The sequence below is a fragment of the Drosophila rhopaloa genome, unplaced genomic scaffold (assembly GCF_018152115.1).
Source record: "Drosophila rhopaloa isolate 14029-0021.01 unplaced genomic scaffold, ASM1815211v1 contig_3, whole genome shotgun sequence".
In the NCBI taxonomy this organism is placed as follows: domain Eukaryota; kingdom Metazoa; phylum Arthropoda; class Insecta; order Diptera; family Drosophilidae; genus Drosophila; species Drosophila rhopaloa.
This window is the reverse complement of record NW_025335123.1, coordinates 11,376,190-11,402,953: the sequence shown is the minus strand read 5'-3', so window position 1 is coordinate 11,402,953 and position 26,764 is coordinate 11,376,190. Positions and strand designations below refer to the sequence as shown.

The 26,764-nt window shown below is 43.7% G+C and overlaps 4 protein-coding genes across 9 annotated transcripts; 2 read left to right on the top strand and 2 right to left on the bottom strand.

Moving 5' to 3' along the window:
• Nucleotides 1-386: 386 nt before the first annotated feature.
• Nucleotides 387-14,808, bottom strand: LOC108049547 (zinc finger protein hangover). Of its 4 annotated transcripts, none has more exons than XM_017130757.2 (8): nt 14,201-14,808; nt 8,628-8,957; nt 7,353-7,496; nt 5,339-7,124; nt 3,582-4,576; nt 2,548-3,171; nt 931-2,293; nt 651-847 (listed from the first exon to the last, which is right to left on the bottom strand). In XM_017130757.2, the coding sequence occupies exons 1-8, from the start codon at nt 14,480-14,482 to the stop codon at nt 684-686; spliced, it is 5,688 nt and encodes a 1,895-aa protein (XP_016986246.2). In that variant the 5' UTR covers nt 14,483-14,808; the 3' UTR covers nt 651-683. The 4 variants fall into 4 exon arrangements, with proteins under 4 accessions (XP_016986244.2, XP_016986245.2, XP_016986246.2 ...); XM_017130758.2 differs by having other exon boundaries at nt 5,351-7,124; XM_017130755.2 differs by having other exon boundaries at nt 387-2,293.
• Nucleotides 14,809-15,338: 530 nt separating this feature from the next.
• LOC108049542 (regucalcin) lies at nt 15,339-21,202 on the top strand. 3 transcript variants are annotated; one of them, XM_017130750.2, is made up of 3 exons: nt 15,339-15,466; nt 20,047-20,765; nt 20,924-21,202. In XM_017130750.2, exons 2-3 carry the CDS (start codon nt 20,047-20,049, stop codon nt 21,114-21,116), a joined length of 912 nt encoding a protein of 303 aa, XP_016986239.1. In that variant the 5' UTR covers nt 15,339-15,466; the 3' UTR covers nt 21,117-21,202. The 3 variants fall into 3 exon arrangements, with proteins under 3 accessions (XP_016986239.1, XP_016986238.1, XP_016986237.1); XM_017130749.2 differs by lacking the exon at nt 15,339-15,466 and adding an exon at nt 18,217-18,314; XM_017130748.2 differs by lacking the exon at nt 15,339-15,466 and adding an exon at nt 19,452-19,546.
• Nucleotides 21,203-21,887: 685 nt separating this feature from the next.
• LOC108049545 (chromatin accessibility complex 16kD protein) lies at nt 21,888-22,510 on the bottom strand. The gene has a single exon (XM_017130752.2). The coding sequence runs from the start codon at nt 22,437-22,439 to the stop codon at nt 22,050-22,052; it is 390 nt and encodes a 129-aa protein (XP_016986241.1). The 5' UTR covers nt 22,440-22,510; the 3' UTR covers nt 21,888-22,049.
• A 526-nt stretch (nt 22,511-23,036) lies between these two features.
• LOC108049561 (LSM12 homolog A) lies at nt 23,037-26,448 on the top strand. Its single transcript, XM_044461061.1, has 5 exons — nt 23,037-23,669; nt 24,668-24,798; nt 24,854-24,970; nt 25,039-25,170; nt 26,256-26,448. Exons 1-5 carry the CDS (start codon nt 23,525-23,527, stop codon nt 26,382-26,384), a joined length of 654 nt encoding a protein of 217 aa, XP_044316996.1. The 5' UTR covers nt 23,037-23,524; the 3' UTR covers nt 26,385-26,448.
• The last annotated feature ends 316 nt before the right edge of the window (nt 26,449-26,764 follow it).

Here is a 26,764-nt window from a genome sequence, read left to right as displayed (position 1 = left end):
TGAAAATCCTGATGGTTTTACTAACTCTAACTGAGCGGTTTCCCTTGCGTTTTCTGTCGCTTGCTTTGGTGCGTCGTAAACTTTTGCTTGAAAATTGATGTGTAATATATTAAGACGTACTTTTCTATATGCTTAAGCCTATTATATCAATGTATGTATATATATATATAGTTTATCTAAGCGAAACTTAGCCGTAAGAGGATGCATATAAATCCCCTGTTTTTGCTTTGTGTATGGGTGTGTGCGCGGTACAAACTAGGTTAACATTTAAAAAAAAAGACTTAGATAATATATATATATATTTTTTTTAAAATATATATATGATTTACATATACGGTAGTTAAGTTCTTAAGACTAGAAGCAAGAAAAAAAAGTTTATATAACACACACGCACACACACGCATCTCGTGCTATACATAAACGTGGCTGATTTGTTGATGGAATGCGTTGCTGATGTTCATGTGGTTGCTGATGTTTTCATTGTTTGAATGATTATGATGAGATGATGATGGCGGTGTTTGAGTGGATTGGCTTTGTACATTTCAAGTGAGTTTAGATTGAGATGATGGAGGTGTGTTGAAAGGATGATTACTCAATTTGTTGCAGCTGTTGCAGTTGTCGCCGTGGCAGCAACAGTCTTACTCTTGTTGTTGTTATTAATCGCCAGCACCGCTGACTTGGAGTCAGGCTTCGTCTTTGCTGCCGTTGCTAATGTTGCTGCTGTTAACGATGTTGCTGCCGTGTTGCTTGCGGTTTCGGTTGCTGCTGCTAGCTGTGTTGCTGCTGCCGCTGTTGAGAGCTTTGGCCCATTGAGGATATGGCTTTTGATGTGGCTCTGGAGAAGCTCCTGAGAATCGAAACAAAGTTGACATAGAACACAGGTAAAGCCGGGATCATTCAACTGATCGTCGGCCTTCTTACGCCGCTCACCCGTGGAACGCGAATGCGAATTGGACGTGGTCGTTGTGGTGGACTCGCTCTCCGAGGAGGAGGCCGTCGACACCACATTCGGCTCGTCCTCCACATCCCCCTCATCTAAATCATCATCGTCAACCTCCTCGATGGCATCCTCCGGATCGGGATCCGGATCGGCATCCTCATCATACTCCTCCTCGATGATGTCCTCTATGGGCATTACACCATCGTCCTCATCGTCGGAGCTGGCTACTATCAGCGGCGGCATCTTGGACTTGCCATTCATCAGCGGTCGTACCGGCAACGCCACTGGCTCCGGCTCCTCCACATCGTCCTCCTCATCGTCATCTTCTACATCATCATCGTCGTCGTCGCTTTCCACCTCGCCATCATCTTCATCGTCGTCGTCCGAGCTGATTACCTCCTCGACGAGATCATCGTCGTCCTGGTTAAGAGTCCCTTTGTGTTGCTTCTGTGGCAACAGTTGTCCCGGTGGCTGCACTCCCTCTTCGTCTTCGCCTTCACCCCCGTCGCCCTCCTCGTCCTCATCTTCTCCCTCGCCGTCCTCATCGTCGGTGTCGTCGTCCTCATCATCACCCGTGCCTGAACTCTCCTCCTCTTCGCCCGAGCTATCCTCCTCGTCCAGTTCATCGCTGTCTTCTTCCTCGCGAATCTCCAACTTCTCTGATGTTGATGATGCTGTTGCTGCCACCTGACCTCTGTCCAGAGAATGCTCATCTGTTTTTGCTAAATCACCTGATGTTATTGGTGGCGCTGCTGCTGCTGTTGCATCTGCCGCTTCCATTGCCGCTGTCCTCTCTATGGCCGCCTTGGTGGCCACTGGCACTATGACCTCCTCCTTGAGATGGTTGTTGATGTGGTTCATCAGCTTCTCCTTGCGCGACAGGTACTCGCCGCACAGATCGCAGCCCCATTGGAAGGGGCAGAAGGGTCGCACCACCTTCGCATCGGCCAGCTTGTGCTCGATCCACAGCTCCTTGGTCTCGAAGTTCAATTGGCAGCGACGGCAGGTGAGGTGATCGTCCACAACGATTATTGGCGGCTCCGGCAGATTGCTCACCTCGTGCTTGTGCAGCTCGTACATGTGGCGACGCAGATTGTTGTTGCTGATGAAGGTGGAGGCGCAGTATTCGCATTTCAGCTCACGTTTCCGCTTCATCGATTTGCTGCGGTTGCTGCTGCTGTTGTTGTGGTTCATGCTGCTGTTGCACGAGTTGTTGAGGCTCTGCTGTTGCTGCTGTTGGTTGGGCATCAGACCCACCGCATGCAGCTCGCGGAGGTGCAACATCGAGTTGTTGTTGTTGTTGTTGGTGTGATTGTTGTTGGTCAACTGTGTCGCTTCGCCGTCGATGGGGTTCTGCAAGGATTAATATGCCGGGGGATAGCAGGATTCAGCAGGATTTGTGTGGGGTTGGGGGAGAAAAAAGAAAACATAGATTAGTACAAATTCAATTGGCAATGACGAGATGTTGATATCTGTTTTTTGCGACTGGTGCGGAGGCATCATCATCATCATCAGCACATCAAAAGTTGTTGTTGGCGCGACAGACGACGATCCTCGCCATCGTCCGTCGCTCGTCCTCCTCGCTGCACAAGCCCAAAAACGCTCACCTGCTTGCTATCACCTCTGAAATGCCACTTGCGATGCACCTTGAGTGCGATCACCTGGGGGAACGTCTTGGCGCACAAATCGCACGCGTATTCCCCGTTCTCGTTCTGTCGCTCCACCTGGAACTGCCCGGCATCCGCCGGCCCATCATCGAACATCGCTGCCAGCGGATTGTCCACGTACAGCTCCTGCTCGTGCTTCTGGATGTGCTTGCTGAAGTGCTCCTGGTCGGTGAAGCGAGCCCCGCAAATGGTGCAGGCCACCTCCGGAATGCGTATCTTCATCGACGTGGCCGCGACCACAGCACTCCCCGAAGCCACTCCTGCCGTCGTCCCGTTGCCGTCGCTGTTGGCCCTATCCTCCAGCTGCTGCTGGTCATCGTCCTCCTCCTCGTCCTCATCATCGCCGGTCTTGTGCCGGAAAATGGTTCGTCTGGCCGGCTGTAGCGACGCCTGCTGCTGTTGCAGCTGCGGTTCCTGCTGCTGGTGGGCACCGGTCGAGGTGATCGGCTTGCGGTTGCAGGTGGGCGTGTGGTTGTCATGCATCTGGCGGTCGAAGAAGACCTTCCGGCACAGCGAGCACTCGGCTGGGTCGGGTACTTGCGGATGCTTCTTGTAGCGATGCACCTGGGGCGAAAACACCAAATAATTATGTGAGTCAACATGCATGGTAACATATTGGTAATATTAAATCCCTAAATTCAGCATTTAAAATGTATCTGTGAACTAAAATTTTAGTTTAATAGAAAATATAAAAATAATAAAAAAGTCCCAAAAAAAAATTGCATTAGAATACTTTACATGGTAAAAATTACTCGGTTCCGAACTTATTTTAAACACAATAAACAATTTTAAAAACTACCCCTCTTTAACAATATAAATAAGGGATTACTACTTAGATTATAGTTTTTCGAATAAGTAAGACGAACGAGAAACACAGTTTGGATAGTATTGCCTAATGCGGGTTTCCCTACCCTAACACACAACACTTTAGCTGCTCTAAACCCAACAAACTGGTTAATCCCAGACAGACTCACCCATAAACTCTTGCGTCCGCTGTATACATTGCCGCAATCTTTGCAGGAGTAATCGTTCGAGTCGAACTCGTCGTGCGAGTTGATGTGGATGGCCAGCTTCTTGTTGGTGTTGAAGTTGGATGGACAGTATTTGCACTGGTACCAGTACAGCGGAGTGCCCAATCCCTGACCCGAAGCAGATACAGCAGCTGCACCGGCCGCGAGCGTGGCGAGATTAGCCAGATCCGATGCGGTAGGCTTGGCTTCGTCCATCAGCGAGTCATCGTCAATCTTGGAGGACGTGGACGCCGAAGTGGATGCCGATGCCGAGGCCAACTTGTGGACGCTGCGCTTGTGCTGCTGCAGCTCCAGCTCCGAACTGTAGACAATTGAACAGACCTCGCACTCAAACTGCTTGATGATCATTTCGTCCTTTATCGCCCGTCCGTGCACTTTGAACAGATGCACCTTCAGGCCCTTCTCGTAGGCAAACTCGGCGTTGCATAGCTTGCACTTGATGAACTGCACGTTCTGCACTTGATGATCGGTGAGCATGTGGTAGCGATATGACTTCTTCGAGCTGAATCGCCGCTGGCAGATGCGGCACCGCATCCGCCGGAAGCGACGATCGGCCGCCTGGTCGAGACTTCGTCGAAAAACGGCCTGCTCCTGGGGCGTTTGGTTAGCCATTGCCGGCGGCACATTGGCAGGAGTTGTTGGGGCAGAAACCGATGACGCCGCCAAAAGTTCAACCTCCGAATCCGCTGCTGGTGTTGCGGTAATGGTCAGCGATTTCGGCGTCATCCGATTGGCAGCCGCTAGAGCCGCATTTACCGCATTCGAGGCCGTGTAGTGGGAGCGCATATGATTGGACAGGCCAATGTTGTTGCTGAACACCGCATTGCAGATGGGGCACTCCTTCTGCTGACTGGCCACGCCCACCAGGCTGCTGTTGTTGCTGCTGTCGTCCAGGCGCATCTTCTTGGCCACGCTGCCCGGCTCCTCCTCTTCGTCATCTGGAATCGGGAGTAAAGGGGGTTAGTCTAGCACTGGCAGAAGCCTTTGTCGTAAACAAAAACTAAAAGTATTCTAAAGGCAACGAAACAATCCAGCCAAGCGAAGCCTTCGGTTTAAATGGGTTTACAAAACTGTCAATTTCTAAAAGTAACAATGAAGTGTATACAATTTAAATGCTATTGTTGATGCGATTAGTAATTAGGACCCTTTATAGACGATATAAGCTTTTATATATTCTATTTTTGGTATTTTATGTATAGAAGCAGTACAAAAACTGGTTACCAAAAACATAGTTCAGTTCGTGTATAAATTTTTTTAGTTTTACAGTCATATTAGAAGAATTTTTAATAAATAACAAATACAGGGTTATATTGTAAACCAATTCGGGACAGTTTAGAGCAAAGTTTCACTTTACAGCTTAACAATGAAATTTAAAATGTTTAGATTCTACATAAATGGAAAATAAAAATATTCCTCAATAAAATAATGGAGAGTGGTTAGTTTTTTTTGTGAAGGACGATGGAAATGTATATTTGTATGTTTTAACTTTAAGATTGTCATAATTAAAACCTTCTTTTCAGAAACAAATACAATGGTTTAAATACAGTTTCAGTTCTTCATGATTTTAATTAAAAAACTACGAGATCTTTTTTCTAATAACGACAATCTTAAAGAAAACTATAGGGATGAAATGGTGAGAGAGGCTGAGGCAATGAGAAACAGGCAGAGCGGGGGGACATCTACAATCTAAGCCTAATTACCGAGTGTCCCACCATTTGTTATCGACATAAGGTCCTTCATCACGTAGTCGTAGCGACCCGTGTAGACATTCGGCGTGCTTCCGTCCGCCAACTTTACGGCATCAGCATTCACGATGTACTCGAAGCCGCCGGAGTGCCGGTTCTTGTCCACGCCATGCACATTGATCATGTGCTCCCGTAGGTAGGAGATCCGGGGATAGCCCAGTCCGCATCGCACGCACTTGTATGTCTCTGGCAGCTTGTTCGGATGCTTCGATTCCATGTGCCGCAGAACATTGTTGTAGTTGTTGTACTGCTGGCCGCAAATAGGGCATACCTGCGGCATTCTGGAGAAGTACTGGGACTTGGGTGCGGCCGCATCTCGATTTGCCGAGCTCAGAGCGGAGGCTGAGGCGCTTAAGGAGCCGCCGCCACCCGCTTGCGCTGCTCCCGCCAACTTTGGTGTGGAGGTCAGCGGCGGGGCCGCACTGCTGCTTCGCGACTCATCCGCCGAGGAGCCGACACCAATGCCCAAGGCGCCGAGCAGGCTCCTCTTTCCCGGCGAGTGCTCCATGCTGTTGCTTCTGGCCATGCCGCTGCCCGTGGTGGAGGCATTATCACTGCTCGCCCCGCCACCCACGCCGCCCAAGTGATCCTGGTAGACGTGGTCGAGGAATCGCTGGTGCGTCTCTAGCTTGGCATCGCACGTCATGCAGCGCAGCCGGACAATGCAATCCATGTTATTGTAGTGCCGTCGCCTGTCCACCGGATCGGCGAAGTCCAGTCCGCAGAAGCTGCACTGTATCGAATTGTTGTCCTTGCGCTGCACATCCGCATGCTTGTCATACACATGGGTTCGGAACTCGTGCTTGGTGCGGAATCCCTTGGGGCAGAGCTTGCACTCGTACAGCTTGTTAACCAGCAGCTCCTTGGCGCGCAGCTTTTCCGGTCTTTCGGAGCCAGCGCCGGGTGTGCCGCCATCTCCGCCGGCGGTCACTGTTGGACTGGTCATGGCTACCACTCCTGCTCCGGCATCGGCAATCGCAACGGCTTCTGCCGCTCCTTCGGCTGGCAGATCCTCGGCAGTGCTTACAACCACAGCAGTTGTCTTGCCACGCAGTGCATTCAAAACCCTGAAGAGATTAATGCAGTTCCGCTTCTTCAGATGCGAAATGAACAGCGCCTTGGAGTCGTTCATCTTTAGACAATTGAAGCACAGGTTGCGCGGCAGCAGCGGATACTTCTTGCGCACGTGCGCCATGAAGTTCTTGTACGTGCTGAAGTACTTGCTGCAGCAGCGGCAGGTCATCGTCTGGTATTGCTCGAGGAACTCGTCGTTCTGCTCGATGAACTCCACCTTGTCGCGTGTGAGCAGCGGCTGGTACAGTTCGGGATTATCGTAGTCATACCCGCCGCCCTCGCACTTGATGAAGGCGTTCATCACCACCTGACGGTATTTTTGGGTAGAGATATTTCCGCCAGCGGCACCCGCAGCTCGGTTTGCCTCCGCGGTGGCCGCCGCCGCTGCCGCCCGTTGGATTTCCAAGGCGGCAGCCAGGGCGGGCGTTGGCTTCGTAATGGGCGTGTTGTGGGGCGAGTCTGTGGAAAGCTGGAACAGGTTCGGGTGCAGATTGCGTTCGTGGCGACGGGCGTTGGCCCGGGTGGAGAACTGCAGACTGCAGGCCCGGCAGCTGGCCACCTTGGAGTCCCCGGCGGCTGCCACATTGGCCACCGCATTCGCCGGCAGCGATGCTGCTGCGGACGAGGCATTCACGCCATGCTGCGCCGTATAGTCGTAGTCCGAGGCCTGCAGGGGGTACAAAATAAATATAAATTAAAATCAAGCTGACCAAGATATATGGCCTCCCTTGCATTTAAGCCCCTTTTAAAGTGCGCAGCAAAAAGGTTTCTGATTTATATTTAATACTATTTGCTTTAAAGTCAAACAAAGTATTAAATGGATAGTGATTGAATTGGAATGTTTAATTATCTTATGGACATTTTATTCTATTTTAAATATTCTGTGATGACTCACCGTCAACGGCACATCGCCCTCGTGCTCGGAGCGCTCTAGGAACATTGTGGGATCGACCATGTCGTCGGACTCGTCTATTGACTTCATTTGGTAGTCGTCATCCGTGTCAATGGGCTCATCTTTGATGGGGATTGCAGGCAGTGGCTGCAGGGGATCCAACATTTAACCAAAAATGAAAGATCAAACGGTGCCAGACAAGACGGAAATTAGTTTAAATCGAATAAAGCACAGTATTCTTAAATAGCACAATATAATAAAGCAATAACAACAATCATGGACGCTGCAGTGCGTCCATCGATACCCGTTAGCCAGAGAGAGCTTTGGTCGAGTGTTATATTTATTCATTCCAAACAAAACCGGCAAGAGCAAAACTATTTCCAGACGGACATTGAAGATTTCGCATAATTTCGCATTCGGGATAACAGGTAGAAGAGCGCTGTACAGGATTAGGAGAGGGGGGTCGTTCACGCTTCGAATGCACGATACAATTACATTATAGGAGTAGCGTCTGAAAAAGCGCAGCTGCTGGGCGGCGCTCTGCAGCGTCACCGGCATTAGCAGCGGTGCCGTGGATGCAGATGCCGAGCCAGAGGTCGTGGCGGAAACAACGTTGCCCGGCGGATTGGACGTGGACGTCGTCGTGGCCAGACCGCCAGCCTGCTGTTGTTGGACGTGACCGCTGCTGCTGCAGCTTTGGCTGAAATCAAGTGGCAGCGACAGCGGCAAGCTCTCCATTCCGCCCACACCAGACATCCCGGGCAGCAGTTCAACAGCAGCAGGTGGAGCAATGGGTCCTGGAGCCACTGGTGGCAGCGATGGCAGCGGTGGCAACGGAGGCACTGCAATGTCCAATGGCAAATACAGCTTCGGTTTGAATTTGCGCAATGGTGGAGCCGGATTTGCCACCGGAACTGGACGCTGTGCACGGAATTGCCGCTGGCGTCTATGCTGCTGCTGCTGCTGGTGATGTGGCAACACCTGTTTGCCCCGTTGCTGGTGTTGCTGATGCTGCTGCTGATGGTGATGTTGGTATCTGCGATACTGGTGGGACTGCTGGCGCTGATGTTGCTGCTGATGCTGCTGTTCCCGCTGCTGGGATGCCGATGTGGTGGATGTGGATGTGGAGGAGCAGCTGGCCGCCGATGCTGGCACCTGCAAGAGAAGGGTCTGCAGCGATTGCTGCGCGTTGCTGGTCGTCGCCGTCATTCTGGCCGGTGGTTGCAGCTGCAACTGCTGCAATTGATGCTGAGGCAGCTGCTGCGGTTTAGGACTCACATAGACTGTTAAGGATTTGCGTTTCTTCAGCGAGTGTATGCCATCCAAAATGTTGGCGGCCGTCGCTGCGGCCGTTGGCGTCGCCTTCTCCGCCTCGATCTCACTCTCCGATTGCTGCTGTTGCTGCTGCTGCTGGTGATCGAAGGAGCCTCCTCCATTCTCCGCACTGTTCAGGTCCAGGTAGTTGAAGAGCTTGCTCTTGTTGGCCTCCAGCCACTGGCGTTGCTTCGTCTGGGAGCTGAAGCAGCGGTTCTTAAAGCTCTGCCATGAGTTCAGGTAGCTGATGCAGGCGTGGCAAATTTGCAGCGACAGTCGATCCTGAGGTGTAATCTGAAAGCGAATATAAAAATCGGGGATGAAAATCATATTGAAAATATCACTTCTCTTAACAAAAAGCATTGAATGAAAAATAAATCGCAAGGGTTTAATATCGTTAAAGGATTTTAACGTTTATAACAAAACAAATCACGTTTTAAAGCTATAATTACTTTTTTATCATAATTATAGAATTATTTCAGGAATTGGGTATGTTAAGGTCGTTAAAACTTAATTCCCGACTGGATTTCATTTTAACTTGACTACCCAAATCTTAAAAATTCACCTGTGAAAGATAGTGGTTTGGAAAAAAGCTCATAATAAACTATATAATTACGCGAAAGCAATGAAAGTTTAAATTGATCTTTAATGTTTTTAATACAAATTGACGGGATTTTCACCCACTCTTCAAATTTGTAGGCCTTTCATCGCGTAATTTCGGGGGGAAACGTGGATTTTGTGTCCAGCGATGCGGAGAATGCAGGTAGTAGTACCCAGCTCCCAACTACCCTATTAATGTCAATGACCTGCTTATAATTATATGCAAAACTGCTGCAGCATCCCACACCACCCACCGTTCACCTCATAATCCCCCACCCCCCGCCACAAAGAGCTCCAAACAGGACACTGCGCAAATCATATGAAATGTCCTGCTGGCTGATAACAGTGTGTGCGCATGTTTGTTTGTGTACGACTGTGTGTATCGTTCGAATTGCCAGCCTATGTAAGCCCGCCCCTTATATACTTATACCTGGTACTCGTCCGTCCTGCCCCAAACACCCGCACACTGGTCGATTTCGCCGGGAGCTCGGACTCCCCACAAAATCTATTAAATCGCAATTATCAAAGGCCGCGGTTAAGCATATTTTAACGTAATCGCTTATCAAAGCTGTTGCAGTTTTTCAGTGATGACAAGCGATTATAGCAACATTCTTAATAAATTGCAAAGTGCACCCACTATTCATCCATCGTACATTATGTATATAGATATACTCCCTCGTGGGATTCGACTATTTAATTGAAAATAAGCATTCTAGACTCATACTCTAGGTAGGCAACATTGGGTATCGGGAATCTTAAAGTCAGGACATTAACAAGTTTTTAAACAAAACTAAAAATCCAGGCTCATAGTTGTATACTGCTTAAAAATGTTATTATGTGAACTAATTAAATAATAATTTGTTATATAAACTAATTTATTAAAATTGATTACTGCTTATAATCTGTAAAACACAATGTTGGTATTTCCTAAAATTAATATTAGTTTTAAGGATATGTACATACTATTACGAACTCTTAAAACTGACTTGCTTAAATTAAATTAAAATTTTGTTAGAACAGTAATAAAACAAATAATGATTTTTACCATTTCTTTTTTACCTATTACACATATTATTTTGTTTGCTGCTTCTCAAATACCAAAAACTGATCATATGCTAAAACTGGCTTTAAAATGGCTAAGTGATCAGCGCCCCTTTTCGTCCCCCCTTTTTTTTTTAGTTTAATATCGATAGCAACCGCGAGAATTAGCAATCGAAGATGCGAATTAAAATAATCAAAACAAACGATGAAAATGTTTTGTTTTGCATTTGTCTTTTCGACTTGAGCTATGCATACACGCTTGTTGTGTGTTTAATTTAATATTCGAACGCTTGTTGTTGTGTTGGTTGTATTGTTGTGCTACTGTAATTGAAACCCCAGGACATTAAAGCCCGGCGGGTCCTTTAAGCACACACACACGAAGGCACAAACACCCGCCTCCGATTTTGGGTCTACATATGTATATTTGTCCTTATGTACAATCCCAATCTCATACTCCCAATGGAGGATTTCGAGGGCTCCACTCCACTCCACTCCATTCCGTTTCGATAATATGTTGTTCATTCACCTCACCCAAACCAGCGTTTCCTTTATGGCCGCCATGTTTCCCTGTGCAATTGGATACAGGATAGAAGGATTGCCCAGTCCCGCGGATTGCACTTTAATGTGACAACATTGGAACACCATTTGGGTCTGGGTTTATCCACATTGTAGATACTACGCAATAAGGTGAGATTTTAGAAAGTCGCAAAAGGGCAAGAGGCATGTACATATATAAGTACATGGTGGGCAGGGTATATAATGCAGAAAGACTTGTGGCAGCTGCAGATTCCACCAGCTGCCGCCTTCGTTTTCTGCTGGCCACCAGGTGCAATAATCACCAGCCATGGACCATGGACCATTCCCATTCCCGTTTCCATCCCGTCTCCCCAGCTCCTTCGCGGAACAAGTTCTTCTCCTTTTTGTGTCCTTATTCGTTCCAAACCCATGCTGTTTGGGTATATATATATGTGTGTGAGGGCAAGAGAGAGAGCATCCTGTCCTGTCCGTTCCACGCACAAAGTGAAGACGTAGAAATAACCAAAAAGTAACCCTCATATTCAGCAGACCGGAGATCTTGAGAGCACCAACAACAAAACAACAGGAACAGGACGAAGAGGAGTCGGGGTTAATTTGAAATATTGAATTTCGTCGCAGGCAACAACGCAAAACAAAATATAAACGCAAGTGCAACAGGGTTCACCCTAGGGCTTCCAAACAGCTGTTATCGTAATTGTGGCGATCAATACAAGTTATCGATAAGGAAGCGGAGCTTAAAAAGTGGTGCGGAAAGGGGGAAATATGTGCAAATAGGATTCACATTATATTGACCATTTCTAAGGTTCATGTTTCGGCTTATTTACTTGTCTCTAAATCGAGGAAATCATTTCGTTTTAGTTTTAGGTTACTTTTTAGAAAGACTTGGGTTAAATTAAGGGTTTGGATCTTGGAACCTATTAATGTTTATTTTTTACAATAACGTAACTTGATGTTCACCAGTGTTCATTAATAGTGTATGGTCTAATTAAATAATCTGTTAGTTTAATAATTAGGTGACCTTTAACAATTTTTCAGAAACTTTAGTTTTATATATTTTGTATAAACAATGGGAGCTCTCTGGTACTTAAAATGTATCCTTATATTCACAAAATCACGCCTTAATGTTCCATTTTTAACTCCAAAGGTTTTACTGCTGGATTTCACCATTTGGTTGGACTTAATAATCTTTTTGTTAACATATTTCTCTATTTATCTGGCGAAATCCATTCCCTTTTGGATAGACCGAGGCACATCCTTGGTTATGTATGTGTATCCCTAAAGTGTGTATCCTTGTGTTCACAAAATCCCGGCTACCTATTCCATCCAGCCCTCATCCGCCATCTTGGATGAGCCAGAGTGGAAATGTGGATGCTTCGGCTGCTTCTCTCTGTTCCGTTGTTGCCCTCGCCCCCTTCCAATCCCTCTTTTATCGGCTTGTCATCTCGTCACGTCGCCTCGCCGTCGTCGCACTTTTTGGCCAAGGGGAGAAAGTTAGTCGTCCACCTGGGGACCCAAGAAGAGCCACAAAATGGAGACGACGCTGTCGCTGCTTCTGTTGGAAATTCGATGCGGGCCGCAGGAGGAGCCAAGCCAGCAACAACAGCGAACGGAAAGGCAAAGCAGAAATATATCGACAACATCCCACCAGGTAATCTGGTGTGCCCAAGGTGAAACCACTCGAATTTTGTGCCCGGTTTTGGGTCTCCGCCGCTGTCCGTTTTCCAAGCCCGCTGCCTGCTTCCCGCTGCTTCTTCCCGCCTGTCCGTTCCCGCTAACCCTCTTCTCCCATAACCATGCCATTGCCCATGCCCGTGTCCATTCCCATACCCATTCCCGTTTCCCGGTCTCTTTTGCCTGAGTCTTTGTCTTGCGCCTGTGTGTGTGCTTGCCTTTGCCTGTGCCTGTGTATGCGAGCATGTGGTCCGCCTCCAGATAACGAGAACGGAGGAAGAGGAAGAGCAAGAGAAGCAGTCGAGCTAGCGATGACGCCAACCAGTGGTGTTGTTGGTGTTGCCGTGTTGTACATATATATATACACACATACACCTCTGTCGGAGGCAACTTGACATGGCTGTGTGTGTCCGTTTGTGTGAAGAGCAATTGCCATGAAATCGAATCGAAGCCCAGGGAAAGAACAGAGAACCGAGAATCGAGGAGAACCGAGCACCATCAGACCCAGACGACCATTGGGGGGCACAAAAGCCCAGAGCACACGCAGCAGCAGCGTGGCGGATATGGGATATTGGGATACATGTACCAGATGCCGGGGAAACTTACTAAACACTAAAAAAAAAATGGAAACGAAACCCAGAACCTAGAAAGAATCAATAAACGAAGCTAGCGAAGCCGCATGAGGAAACAGTCCAAGTCCTCCTCCTTTTCCTCCTCGTCCTCCTCTTCTTTCTCGTCCTCGTCCTCTTTCTCGGAAGGATGCGCGCGCGCAAAGAGAGCGGAGAGCAACTGCTGCCCTCCAAGCGAAGTTCCTTGAAAAAGGTACAAGCAACGCAAAATTATATGTAATTGGCCTGGGTTTTTGGGTTTTTCGGTTTTCTGGCCTGGAATCTGAATCTGAATCTCTGTTGCCCGCAACACAAACACACGCACATACAGAGACCAGACGACGGCGCGCTCATCGTGCTTTTTGCTTTGCGCTGGCCATTCGCAGCTGCTCTCGCCCGCTGGGAAGAGGCGAAAGAGAATTGGAGGAGGAGGAATATGAGGAGCAGGCAGCAGATTTTTGGAAAGGAAGCAGGATCAGTTCTAACCTCAAAGGAAGGTAAGAAATGGAAGCAATGGAACGGAATGGAAGGCATAAAGAAGGAGGAGTAGAAGAGTGGAGAGTTCAAGTTTGATTATGAGCTAAAGATTGTGGTCGTGATTGGATTACAGCTCCTCTTCCACTACTCCTCCTCCTCCCCATCCTACTCACCCGCCGCCTCTTCCTGCTCTCTTCCATTCCCCACTGCATCGTGACTTGGCAGTGGAAACATTGGAAACCCAAAAAGCGGACCATGCGGCTAGCCACACACCCATACTCGCGCAAGAGGAGGCGGGGTTTGGCTGGTTTTTCGTTCGTTTCAGTTTTTTTTTGGTTTTTTAGGTGGCCATCATCTTTAGTGCTTGCACAATCCAATCTGCCCCTGGGGCCAATGGCTACTCTTCATCCGTAACCTCACTTTCAGGGCGTCCACAAGCCAACGGGTGTGGCCACCGCCTCATCCTTCCACTGGCCACTGGATGTGTGTATAACTGTTAATGGTGTCCAACCACCAGAGCACCAAAACACCAGAGAGCATTCAAAAAGAGAGCGCCGCCGGACACCCGGGATGACGATGACGACAGCCGGATTATGTACTCACCTTGATGCTGACGCAGTTGTGGATCTTGGTGGAAAGCGGCTCCTTGTCCGCCGCATAGCTATTGATGATCGAGATGCATTCGCTTTGCGGGGCGACGCATAGGCGACAGCAGTTTTGTCGCGCCGACCGCTCGCTTTTTGTTGTTGGTGTAGCAGCAGTAGCTTCTGGGGATGTGGTTCCCGTTCCCGTTGTGGTTCCCATTCCCGCTGGCGTTACCGTTCCAGGCGTCGCTGTGGCCTCCACTGTTGTTGTTGTAGTCGTAGCCGCCGCAGCGTCGCACATTTTGTCGCTTTTGTATTTCGCTATTCGCTTTTTTTTTGTTTTGCACGTTTTCACTTTTGTTTCGGTCTGCGTCCGTTCGCAATCGTTCCACCATCCACTATCCGCTCTCTGTCGTCGACGTCGACGCCGCTCGCGTCACCCACTTTACGCACATTGTCCGCACACTGGTACTTCCCGCGATCCTGAGCTGATTTTTATTGTGATTCGCCTCGGTTTCAGTTTCCGTTTTGTTTGGCTGCGGACAGAACGAAAATCGCACAGGAAAAAAAATGACGATGATGCGGTCCGAGCGACGTGCTCCTCGATTTTAAACCGATTTTCTCTTCGCCAAAATCTAGAGCTGGAACAGAAATCGATGTTTATTCGATACATTCGTTGCTGCTGGGAATATCGGCCATATCGATGTTTCTGGCAATCGTCGTATATTTCTGATTATTGCTCAAAAAAAGTATTCGAAATATTCGTATACGAAAATAATTTGAATTTTCTATTTAGCTTCCCATCATATTAAGTAACCATAAAGAAATAAATTAGATTGAAAATATTATGAAATAACTATAAACTAGAAAATAACAGGTATCGATGTCCATCGATAAGATGCACTTTTTGAAATGACACTTTTTTACTTGTGTACTATTTTATATTTGTTCGGCTAATAGAAAATGGTAGTGCTTGTTTTTTGAGCTTACATATTGACAGATCGATAACTCGATTTGGGACAGCCATATTTGAACAAAAAATTTTAAATAAGCCGCCAAAACAAAATCAATATTTTGAATAGACCGCCAGGCTGAAAAACGGATGGCATCCCTATACTAGGCGCTACTAACAGAAGAGTCAACATATGTAACAGTGGTGGCAGTGCTGTTAAGCGCCAACTGACCACACAGCGCGTTTTTGTTATAATTTTATCTTTTTGTCTTCGTTTTGTTTATTGATTATTTTGCCTAATATAACTGCAGTTAATTGCGTTAATCGCTAATTGTAAGTAACCACAAGATGGGAGATGAAGCGAAGCCGCTGCAACTCTGGCTAATTTGCACAATTATCATGGCCTTGACATAGAACAGGGGCAATAACATAATTGATAAATGCTGCACAAAAAGAAAACAAAAACCGGTCCAGCAACAACAGTAAAAATAAGTTTTTGCGTTCTCTTTGCACATTCCTTCTGCTTTTAAAGATAACGAAATTTTGGGCTCCTTTTTTTATAAAAGCATTTCAATAAACTTTCAACATAGGTATTAATAGCATGTGTTTTCAATTGATATGTTGACGGTACTAAAGTCAAAGGTAAATAAATAAAGCTTTAAATGATTTAAAATGTATTTAAAATGCAATCCTTTTCCTTTATTAAAAACTGAAATTAAAAACTAAATTCAAAAGGTCTACCAAAAAATACAAACTAAATTTTACAAAATTAGACGACTTTAGGTTGTATTTATTCTTTTGTAAAATTTAGTTTGTATTTTATAAAAAATACTTAAAAAACAGACATCCATTTATATTAAGCTTTCGTAATACTCGATTTATTTTAAAAACTTCTTTTAAAAAAAGCAGATATGGATTTTTTTGCTTTCTGGGAAACTTTGTGGATTGTTTTATTGCTTAGACTGCAAACTTGGCCGGTCAATTAAATAGGTGTTTGAAGCAAAACAGTAACATTTCTAAATAAAATTGCAGAAGGTAAGGTATTTGGAAAATTTACCTAAATGGGGACTTAATATTAGAATGGCCATGGGCGTCACTGCGGTGCGAAGGATAGAATTAGATGACTCCAAGATAATGTTCTGAAAACTTCGAAACCAATGCCTTTAAATCGTGAAAAATGGGTGAAATTCGGGGAGCACCTAGAAAATCAACATCTAAGACCGTCTATCGCATGGTTAAGTTGGTTAAACGGGAACAAATTTGCATTAGATCGTAGAACCTGGTGTGGACCTGAAGGTGAGAAAAATGGCGTATATCCTCTGGAGTGACGAAACCAAAATATGTAAATGTATTTGGAAATTATGCAAAAAGAAATGTTCGTCGTCCGAAAGGCAAAGAATTTGATCTCAAGTACACATATAAGACTGTGAAACATGGGGGTGTTAGCCTTATGGTATGAGGCTGGTCCGACTTATCCTATTGATGGAATAATGGTCAGATTCGAATACAATGATCTTTTGGAGACGGTGATCCGACCATATGCCGAGTATATTATGCCACTTTTATGGAAGTTCCATGCTCTTGAGTAGTAAAGGGTTGGTTCCAAGAGAAAAATTTGGATTTTCTTGAGTGGCCAAGTCAATCCCAGGATATCAATACCATCGATAATCTCTGGGGTGAACTCAAAAAGAGGTCAACTACTTTAATGAAATTCCATTGATAATTTTGTGTTTATAATCAGGTATTTCTTAATACTATCCCCAGGTATCCCTTTACTACATTGTTCGCTAATGTAAATAAAAAATTGTAAACAAAAATTTTACATTTTGAGTTACCCTCTTAAACTTCTGAATTTGCTTTATTGAGAAGACCTTAGCGAATTTGGATTGTAAAAGGCTGTGCTTCCCTTATCAATAGACAGGCGAACAAATACGCCCATAAATCTTAAAGCAATTAATTAAAGAGCAATTTAAATTTAAAGCCACGATCGAAATAGAAATGCACAGTCAGGAGTCAACTGGGGTGATAACCGCCGATAAGATTTCTGTCTACACTTAGGCCTCCAGATTTGGGTTTGGACTAAGCCATGGTCTGATTACCCCACCACCTCCCCTCCGATTCTCCGGTTAACGGGGTGCAAGGAGCAGTGAAAGATGCGCCATAAATAACCACTGGAGGTCATATGTGGAGCTGATACCATGGCCATCCTTTAGTATCCCAGGCACAGTGGCTCGGATGCCATTTATCGCCACCCGCTGCAACTTATCACTGGCCCAGCGGAAGCATAGAAATTCGCAAAAAACAAACAAAATTCATAAGTTATAACTACAAAGCAATGCAATGGTCTTATCGCCTTTCGCCCACACCGCTATTGACCACGCCCACTCCTGTGTAAATTGCACTATAAGCCGTATTATTGCCAAAGTCAGCTTCAGTTTCTTTTATTAACCCAATAGCACCATTAACGATAAGTTGGGTTCATCTTTTCAACCTATTCATCTCAATTTGTCTTTCATCCATCTACATTTTTGTTGAAAAAAAACTCTTTGAATTAAACAATATTAAGTTGACTACAAAATTGAATGGCAAGTTGTACATTATTAATAGTAAAACTAGGTGTTTTTTTTTTATAACGCGAAAGGTATCTTTGTTTTGAAATCAAGCGCATAATTATTCCAATTGTCTACATAAAACCGTGTTTTTATTTCAAAAGAGAGTAATAAATACATAGTATTGGTTATTTAGCTAATTTAAATTTAATTTTAAAATATTTGAGCAGAACAAAAAACCCACAAAAAAAAATTCATAAATCTTACAATAATTTGTTAATGTCTCAATGAAATGGGTTGAAATTTGGAAAAGGAAAATTCGACCCTTAGCTGTGGTTTGTTCTATATAATTTTAATTTCGACAAGCTGCGACCGCTGTCAGCGGGTTAATTTGCTTGTTGCCGGCTTGTGTTATCAGTCCGGGTTATCCAGCCCTCCAATTGCCCGCTTATCAGCCCAAAGGGGGGGTGGGGTATAAGGTCTGGCAAAGATTGTTTGTCATGCCTGTGCCGACTGGGGTATATAAGATTTCAGACGGATCGGGGAAACTCAGTTTGAACGCGTTACTCGACGGAGCCGTGTCCAAGGATTCTCTTTCTCTTTTGCCATCCTAAGCAAATACTTCGTTGAAGGTAGGTCCTCTTGGGAATCCTGTTTATTTCTGTGCCTATTTTTTTCGTGTGCTTATTCAAAAATAATGGTTGTAGTGAATCTGTTCCTAGAAATATTTATTAGACTTCATTTTACTTCCATGTGTGTTTTTAAAAAAATTGGTGAAATTCAAAGATACAGTTTTTCTGTTAAAAAGATAATGTTAGAATATATAAAACAACATTTAAAAAAAAAATATTAAATCTTTTTGATCAATTTAAATATTAAAGTCTCTTTCCAAAGCAAAACTTAATCTGTGGATTTTACAATTCCCTTCACAATCACCTTAAAAAAATTGAAAGATGTTCGTACACTTTAAAGCGTTTAATATTTTTTTAATTAAAATATCTAAAAGTGCTAAATATCTTAATTAATTTTGGATTCAAAGGAATATTGTGAACTTTTAAGCGTCATACATTTTCTGTAGGAATATACTTTCCACTGTGCCATTTACATGTGTCCGATAACAAAAGTCCCCGCCACTTAACATCTCTTTAAAGTTTAGACTTGACCAATTCAATAACACCAGCAGCCGCCGCTTCGACAACAAAAGTCAATTAAAAACCCACAACAAACAATGTTAAATGGCAGGCGTAATCAAAGTTAAAAATTAATCGCGACATCAGTTGTTTTTTTTCTGTTGCTTCTGCTGAGTAAGTGAAGGGCATGACGTCACAAGAACGCAGCTGCATCGCACTGTAAAAAATATAGGATGTGCCGTTTTATTAAATTATTTAGAAATTAATGAATTTGTGTTTAACAAATCATATTTGCTTTCTCTATATTTTTATTTATTAGAAAAGAAATTTTTTAAAATCAAATTCAAAAATCATCTTTTTCAAATAACAATTCTATTTATGTTAATGACTTAATAGAAGATGAATAGAACACCACTTTTTAAAGTTTGTAAAATGTTTTTAAAACAAGAGGTGAGAGGCAAATACAAGTCTTCCACTGTGCGTTGGTGGACTGTGGAAAAAAATTGAACTTAAAACGTGGAAATGGAAATAAACTCGCGATTGTGTTCCGCTTGCCATGATGCCGGTTCTCAGCTAATGTCAAGCCCCTTGTTTTGGAGGTAATAAAAGCCTCTCCCGCCAACGGCTTCAGCTTCAGTTTTCAGTCGGAACCCCAGAAAGCCAGAGCCACTCGCACGATGTCTCTGCCTTCCATACTGATTCCAGTGGCTATAGCGTGTCTCATCGGACTAACGGTAGTGGATCTATAAGTAGTACAAGTGCCCCTAATCGCAGAATAACCCATCAATCCTTAAGAGAAACAGAATTCCTTTTAAAGGAAGCTATAAAATATAGTGATTTTTTTTCGATCTACAAAACAGTTTTGGTTGGGAATACGTTATAATCCAATACATTGCTGGTGATTCAAGTTCGGTCAAGATTCGGGAAATAAAAGAACGCTGTGAAACATAGTCAACATGGTCATTTACTGGTCATACAAATAATACAAATTACTCAATCACTAAAAATTACAATTTAAGTACTTTGTGTTCAGGGTTACATTTTAATTTTTATAATAATAGATAATTTGTAAACTTACTTTTAAATACACTTATCCATAGTATTCTTTTTCACACCATTTTTTTTTTAATTGACCTATAACGTTTTGCTTTGCTTGCAAATAATTAAATTCGTTAGTTCCACCAATAGTAATCAGTGAAAATAATCCTAATTGCACCTGCCCATTTTTTCACAGATGTCGTACAAGGTTGAACCATTGCCCGATTCTTTCGCCGGCCTGGGCGAGGGTCCCCACTGGGATGTGGCCAGGCAGAGCCTGTACTACGTGGACCTGGAGGCCGGCAGCCTGCTGCGCTTCGACTATGCCCAGAACAAGGTCTACAAGGCGAAGATCGAGGGCGAGACCCTGGCCGGATTCGTGCTGCCCGTGGAGGGACGTCCGCAGGAGTTCGCCGTGGGCTGCGGCCGCCGCGTGGTGATCGTCAACTGGGACGGAGTGTCGACCACCGCGACGGTGGTGCGCACTCTCTTCGAGGTGCAGCCCTTGATGGACAAGAACCGGCTGAACGATGCCAAGGCTGATCCGCGGGGTCGCTTCTTCGGCGGCACCATGCGCTACATTGGCGACGAGTTCGAGTTCCGCCATGGAGAGCTCTACCGCTGGGAGGCCGGCGGCCAGGCCTCGGTGATCAAGGGCGATGTGGGCATCTCCAACGGACTGGCCTGGGATGTGAAGGCCAAGAAGTTCTACTACATCGACACCACCGACTACGAGGTGAAGTCCTACGACTACGACTTCGATACCGGCGTGGCCACCAATCCCAAGGTGATCTTCAACCTGCGCAAGAACAGTCCCAAGGATCATCTGCTGCCCGATGGACTGACCATCGATACCGAGGGTAATCTGTATGTGGCCACCTTCAATGGCGCCACCATCTTCAAGGTTAATCCCAAGTAAGTGTGTTCAAATGAATCGATTTCAACGAGGCCATAAATCAGAATTCAAGGTCTCTAAGCAATAACATTCGTATCCTTAAAAAGTTTTAAAATATTTGTTTTATGTTCTGACTATCTTAAGTTGTCCATTATTTATATTTATTTATATATTGCAGCACTGGCAAGATCCTTTTGGAGATCAAGTTCCCCACCAAGCAAATCACCTCCGCCGCCTTTGGTGGTCCCAACTTGGACATCCTGTACGTGACCACCGCCGCCAAGTTCGATCAGCCTGCTCCTGCTGGCACCACCTACAAGGTGACTGGCCTCAACGCCACTGGATATCCCGGCGTCAACTTGAAGGTCTAGGAGCTGCAATCTCTTTTCTTAGCCCACAGTATAATGTACCAATCGAATCCAAGTGCAATTAAATGTTATACTCTTTAAATTTGTAACTTACGGCTTTTCTTTACAAAACTTTGGGAGATATTCACGTATAAGCACGTATCTCAAATGAATATATACAAACTCACTCTAATTTCTAGTGGAAAATTCGAAATGAAAATAGGGCACGTATTTTCCATTACGAGTTTTAAATTAGAAGACAATATTGCCGACGACCATTAAAAATCTTGCAATATAAATAAATTAAATAAGTTTGAGATAGGCATTTTTAGAAGACCAAGACAAAAGTAACAGATTATCATCTATATAAATTAAAGTCTTCTTAGAATTGGACAATACTTTGGTATGTTTAGATCGCTTATATATTAAATATATATTAATATAAAGTTAAGCCTTGATATAGCACTTACTCAAATAATCGGTTAAAATGAAAATAATTTTAATAATTAGTTTAAATTTGGTTGTTATTTTTTACGAATGCGATATTTGCAAGCAAATTAACCTTCATTTCCAGATGGACATCAGGCGCTAGAGTATTACGAGTATTGGGTTATTGGAAGTGTATTCCATTAGGTTAAATCCTTGAAAACTTTGACTTTCAATTATTTTAGAGGAAAAAGTTATTATAACCGGGTTCTGATCTTGGTATCTTGCTACTTACCACACTTTGTTGACATTGCCCGGCTTATCAGACGCAGACAGTGACTCCGTAATCATCCATCTATCTGGTGGTCATTTGGAGGACACAATGCTCTTATGCTTCTTTATTAATCAGGGGTTTATACACAATCTTTTACTTATCGACTAGCCTAAACTAAGAGATAGGGGGCGTTAAAATCAGTCGGTGGAGGAGTTTAAGTCATCTAGTTCCAGGTCCATTGTTATGTATTTGTCCAGTCACTCATCCGATTCTGATCCGGATTCGGAATCGTCGTCGTCGCTGCCGGCAGACCGGTTTAGCCGAAGCATCTCCTGGAACTCGTGCACCCGGATCTTCTCCGGCACGATCTGCAGCAGGAACTCGAGGTTCTTGCTCTTGTTGACCAGCTGGGAAAGGTGCTCGTACTTGAGCGATTCACCCGGTTGTTGGCGGAATGCATCCGCATACGCCTCGCCCGCCAAATGCCGAACAAACATTTCCGTGCACTTGGTCATCAGGAAGAGCACTTCGTTGGTTATTAAGCCCGTGTCCATGGAGCTCTTCATGATGGTCCGCACCCGGCTGAGGGGCAGGACAGTGTCGGCATTTGGCGGGCGTTCCACGGGCTGGATCTTGGGTTCGACCATTGTTGTTGTGTTCTTTCCTCGTTTGCTTCGCTTGGGTCTTATCAGGGCTGGGTTGCAAGCAGTATGTTTTAACAACAGTTTGGCACTATCGATAATAACGATGGTCAGCTGTATTTCGCATCGATATGATATGATAATATCAATAATATCGATAATAGTGTATCTGCAAATTTTGTGTGTATGTACGTTCACATTTAAAATAGCTTTAAGTTTCATTATCCAAGTCAAATGTTGACTTTCGTGTGAAGTAAACGTAGTAGGAATAACAGGTACCGCGAAAAACCATTACAACGTTCTTCCCAGCAAGCCAATCTCGTTCATTATCAAATTATCTAGAGCTTCAGTCCCTTTCGCAAGCGGTCCTGTAGGCCTTTCCCATTTTGCAAAATGTTTTGGATAGATATGTTTAACTAGATCTTCTTGGAACGTGGCGTTTAAATTAAATTGTTAAACGGTCGATTTTTAAAGTTTAAAATTCGATAGGCATATAAAACTATGGTATAGTTTTTGATATTCAAAAAAAATATCGGCGCTGCAGGCGTTGCCACACTGCAATATGCGATGAATATCGAAACTATCGCTGCGCGGCATGTGCAACACTGCGTTTTCTTCTGCCCCCTTTTGGCTGTTGTTTCGTGTGTTGACCAATAAATTTTTCGCATATTTTTTCCACTTTTCAATTACCAATCTGCAAGAGGCGCCAACGCAGACTGTCGAACGCCAGCTAACCAAATAGTTAGCGAGTTTTTGGCCAATTTAAGTGAACAAGTGGCAGGAGCAGGATCTCGACCAGATCGCCAGGAAGCGACATTTGCAGAGCGGTCCAAGTGAAAGCGAGAGAGCGACAGAGTGACAGAGAGGTAGAGTGAGCGAGAGAGCAAGAGAAATCCTGTCCAGAAATCGGAAATTCCTGGCCAAGCAGCTGCGTCGTCTTTGTTTGTGCAACGTTGTGTAAACAAGTGGAACATCCCGGTTAGCAGAAGCCAGCAAATCCAGAGCCACATCCACGTCCAGATCACCATATCCATATCCACACAGCTTGTGGGTGCAGTTTTCCAGTTGGCCCATTAAACCAACAATTAAAAATGGCCGCTGCCGCTGGGAGCGCAGTGAATGCAGTGAACGACTGCTTCAGCATCGGATCCACAGTCGTCTGCACGACCTGTTTCAACGAGGAGGTGGAGGGCGAGGTGCTGGCCTTCGATCACAACACAAAGATGCTTATCCTGAGTATCCTTTTGCAAAGAAAAACACACACAACACAACACCCAAGTTACGGGGTTCTGGAAGTGTAAAAGCTTTCCAGGTGAAAGTGGACACTTTCCTTTTGTTTATATAACTTATAGGGATCATTTCCCCCATTGATAGTATTTGGTCTGTTCTGAGTTGAAGTCGAAAGCACACTTACGTATCTTCTATCACCCTCAATGATCATTATTAATGACTACTTTTGAATTAAAACAACCTAATGCTTGATAGCCTTTTTGGATAATTTTCCATCACAACAAAAATATGCTTTTCCTGAGTATCGTTTGGCAGACTATTCGACCTGCTTTTCAGGTAAAAGCAGGCATAATTCTTAGCTTATATAACACTAAAAGAGCTCCCACGGATCATATTCACTTATCCATCATAATTGTCTCAACCTTAATTAAATTTAAATACTTTATAGGCCTATATAGCTATAACTATATCCAAGTTGTCTGACTTCTGTCTTAAAATACCATAAAATATGTTGTATACTGAATTGATCGTATTCAGCCTCTCTAAATATTTAGATTGGCCAGACTTCAAATAGCAAACGATCTTATTACTTGTTTGGATAATTTTCGATCACATCATATTACTTGTAGATTATTCATCATAATTGGATTTTTGTCACATTCCAGTTTTTATTTTATGACTCTCAATTAGTCATCATCATATGGAATGATTTTCATTGATCTAAATTATTTGGCTTCCCCAAAATACAAAGAGAATTATAAGTTATTTATTTCTTATATTTGGGTTCTGATTTATGCCATATACCAAAGCAAATTAGTCACTGCATTTGTTAAATAAAATTGCACAAAGTTATCTTCGGAAAACAATATTAACTTCCTCTACACACTTATGTCTTATCAGCCCAGTATGAATTGTTTCTGCGTGACTACTTGGTTCTCCGTACATCGTATATCTCTGCCCTCCCTCCTTTCCCCCTTTTCCTCGCTTTCTTTTTAACCATATAGAATGCCGATCCAAGTCCACGGAGGAACTGAGTGATATCTACGTGATGAACCTCTCGCTTTGCAGCAACGTGCAGGTGGTCAAGGAGTGCAACGGCAACTTTGACGATCCGCAAAAGCTAAACCTGGAACAGGTACCCTGTGAACACTTTTATGTTGCACACAAGTCTAACTCCTTAATCTTCACAGGTGAAAATGCGCCTGCGGAAAACAGTAGAGCGAAGACAGGACTACCTGAAGTCCAAGAACGCGGATGTCAGTCCAGAGGCACAGGAGCTTTATAGAGCGATAGCCAAACAATATGGGGTAAAGGCCTTCTAAACACTTTCAGTGATAACTCTTTTTAACTCATTTTATTTCCTGCATTCCGGTAGTACAATGAAGTCTCCTGGCAGGGACTTAACATACAAATCCTGAACGAAGTCACCATCTCGCCGCCGTACCGAGTGGACAACGTGGTGTCCAGCTCGAACAACGAAACTTCATGCAACTACATCAAGCGCATCGTAAGCAATTGTCGAATCGAACCAAACTGTCATAACTTAAAAAGCAAGCCTGTAAGCCCTTAATAGCAGAATATGGATGTCTTTTAAGAAAAACCAAGATCATCTTAAAGATTTTGAAGTTTTGGTTTTCATTCAACCTTTTTGTATACGAACCAGAATTCATTTATTTAGCTAGAAGTCATTTCGGAATAAACCATCGGAATAAAAATACGTTACTTTGACTGTATAACTAACGTATTTTTATTCCGATCCATTTTCCCCATAATTAAAAAATATAAAATATAAATGAAAAGCTGAAACTTTTTCCAGCAGTATAAATTTCCATATTTCAATTATCTGATTTATTCCACAATGGATATTGTTTTTTTTTTGTTATAATTTAAATTAAAAGCTTTATACAAAGTTGGGCAACCTTTTTTTTCGTTTCCTTTTCTACTTACTATATAAATAGATTCTTAATGCTGTTTCAAAAATATGCATAACTTTGCTAATTCGCACCATTCAGTATTCTTGGGAAGCATTTTAAGAAATTCACGTTATCTTTGTTGCTAAAAAAAAAAACGTTTGCAATAATGTAGCGTCGAATAATTAATTGAGGTTTTGGGTTAGGGTTATAAAATGGAACGCTGAAACCGATAAGCATAACAGCATATAAAACTAACAGCTAATTCGTATATACTACATAAAGTTGCGGTCCAAACAGAAAGATTAAAGTAATAATGTCTTTGACAACATTAAAACATCTAACACTTGTAAAATGAATTTAACAGGAAAATGTATGAGCCTATCTAGATTCTACCAAGACATGTCCATTAATGTTACTTGTTATAAGGGTATTTATTTTTTTAAAGTGTTTATTGGGAGTTCTCTTAGTTTTAGAACTAGATTTAACGTAAGGATGTACATAAATCAGTCGTATCACGAAGAAACAACTCATTGCAATTATTTTGAACACTTCTATATATATAGCGCTCTGAAAATTAAAGTTAAATAATTTATTTATAAATTATGTTCTGACAGTTTTGTAGAAACTAAGTGGTGTGTCCTAATAATTTGTTAATCGACTATATTTTTTAAACCTCTAGATTAAACAGTTCTTCAACACGAGGCCATCGCCGGTTCCAGAAAGCGGAGCTGCGGCCAGCACCTCGTCACCGTCGGTGTCTCCCACGTCCTCATCTCTTGCATCTGGATCTCCGGTCCCCGCAAACTAATGATAAAGAGAAAAAAATATAAACTAAACACAAAACAAAAAACAGAAATGTGCTTCAAAAGAGACATCCAATTTGTTTTTGATCTTTTAGTGGGTTAAGGATAGATAAATTAGGAAATCTTTCTTAGGACCCATAAAAACGTACTGTTTTTACTTATGGTTATAAATCCATAAAATAGTACCTCATCGATCAAAATATTGAAACTAGTTTCAGTGTATTTACGGCTGGGCTCAAATAAAACTGCACGATAATGTGCGCTGTGTTTTTCAGCATTTAGATAATTATATGTAAAACAAATTAATTACCTTAAAATAGGCAGACTTGGTTTAGGTGACATGAATAAGAAAGTTTGAATTGAAATTTGAACTCGAATTAAAAAG

Bases quoted from the DNA above. Each gene is read 5' to 3' on its own strand.
- LOC108049547 (XM_017130755.2), bottom strand. From the start codon at position 14,482: ATGTGCGACGCTGCGGCGGCTACGACTACAACAACAACAGTGGAGGCC. The intron at 7,497-8,627 runs GTGAGTCCTAAA...GATCCCCTGCAG, and splicing joins GCAAATCCTTAACAGTCTAT to CCACTGCCTGCAATCCCCAT. The intron at 4,577-5,338 runs GTAATTAGGCTT...TCCCGATTCCAG, and splicing joins AACAAATGGTGGGACACTCG to ATGACGAAGAGGAGGAGCCG.
- LOC108049542 (XM_017130748.2), top strand. From the start codon at position 19,490: ATGTCTCTGCCTTCCATACTGATTCCAGTGGCTATAGCGTGTCTCATC. The intron at 19,547-20,046 runs GTAGTGGATCTA...ATTTTTTCACAG, and splicing joins CGTGTCTCATCGGACTAACG to ATGTCGTACAAGGTTGAACC. The intron at 20,766-20,923 runs GTAAGTGTGTTC...TATATATTGCAG, and splicing joins ATCTTCAAGGTTAATCCCAA to CACTGGCAAGATCCTTTTGG.
- LOC108049545 (XM_017130752.2), bottom strand. From the start codon at position 22,439: ATGGTCGAACCCAAGATCCAGCCCGTGGAACGCCCGCCAAATGCCGAC.
- LOC108049561 (XM_044461061.1), top strand. From the start codon at position 23,525: ATGGCCGCTGCCGCTGGGAGCGCAGTGAATGCAGTGAACGACTGCTTC. The intron at 23,670-24,667 runs GTATCCTTTTGC...TTAACCATATAG, and splicing joins CACAAAGATGCTTATCCTGA to AATGCCGATCCAAGTCCACG. The intron at 24,799-24,853 runs GTACCCTGTGAA...TAATCTTCACAG, and splicing joins AAAAGCTAAACCTGGAACAG to GTGAAAATGCGCCTGCGGAA.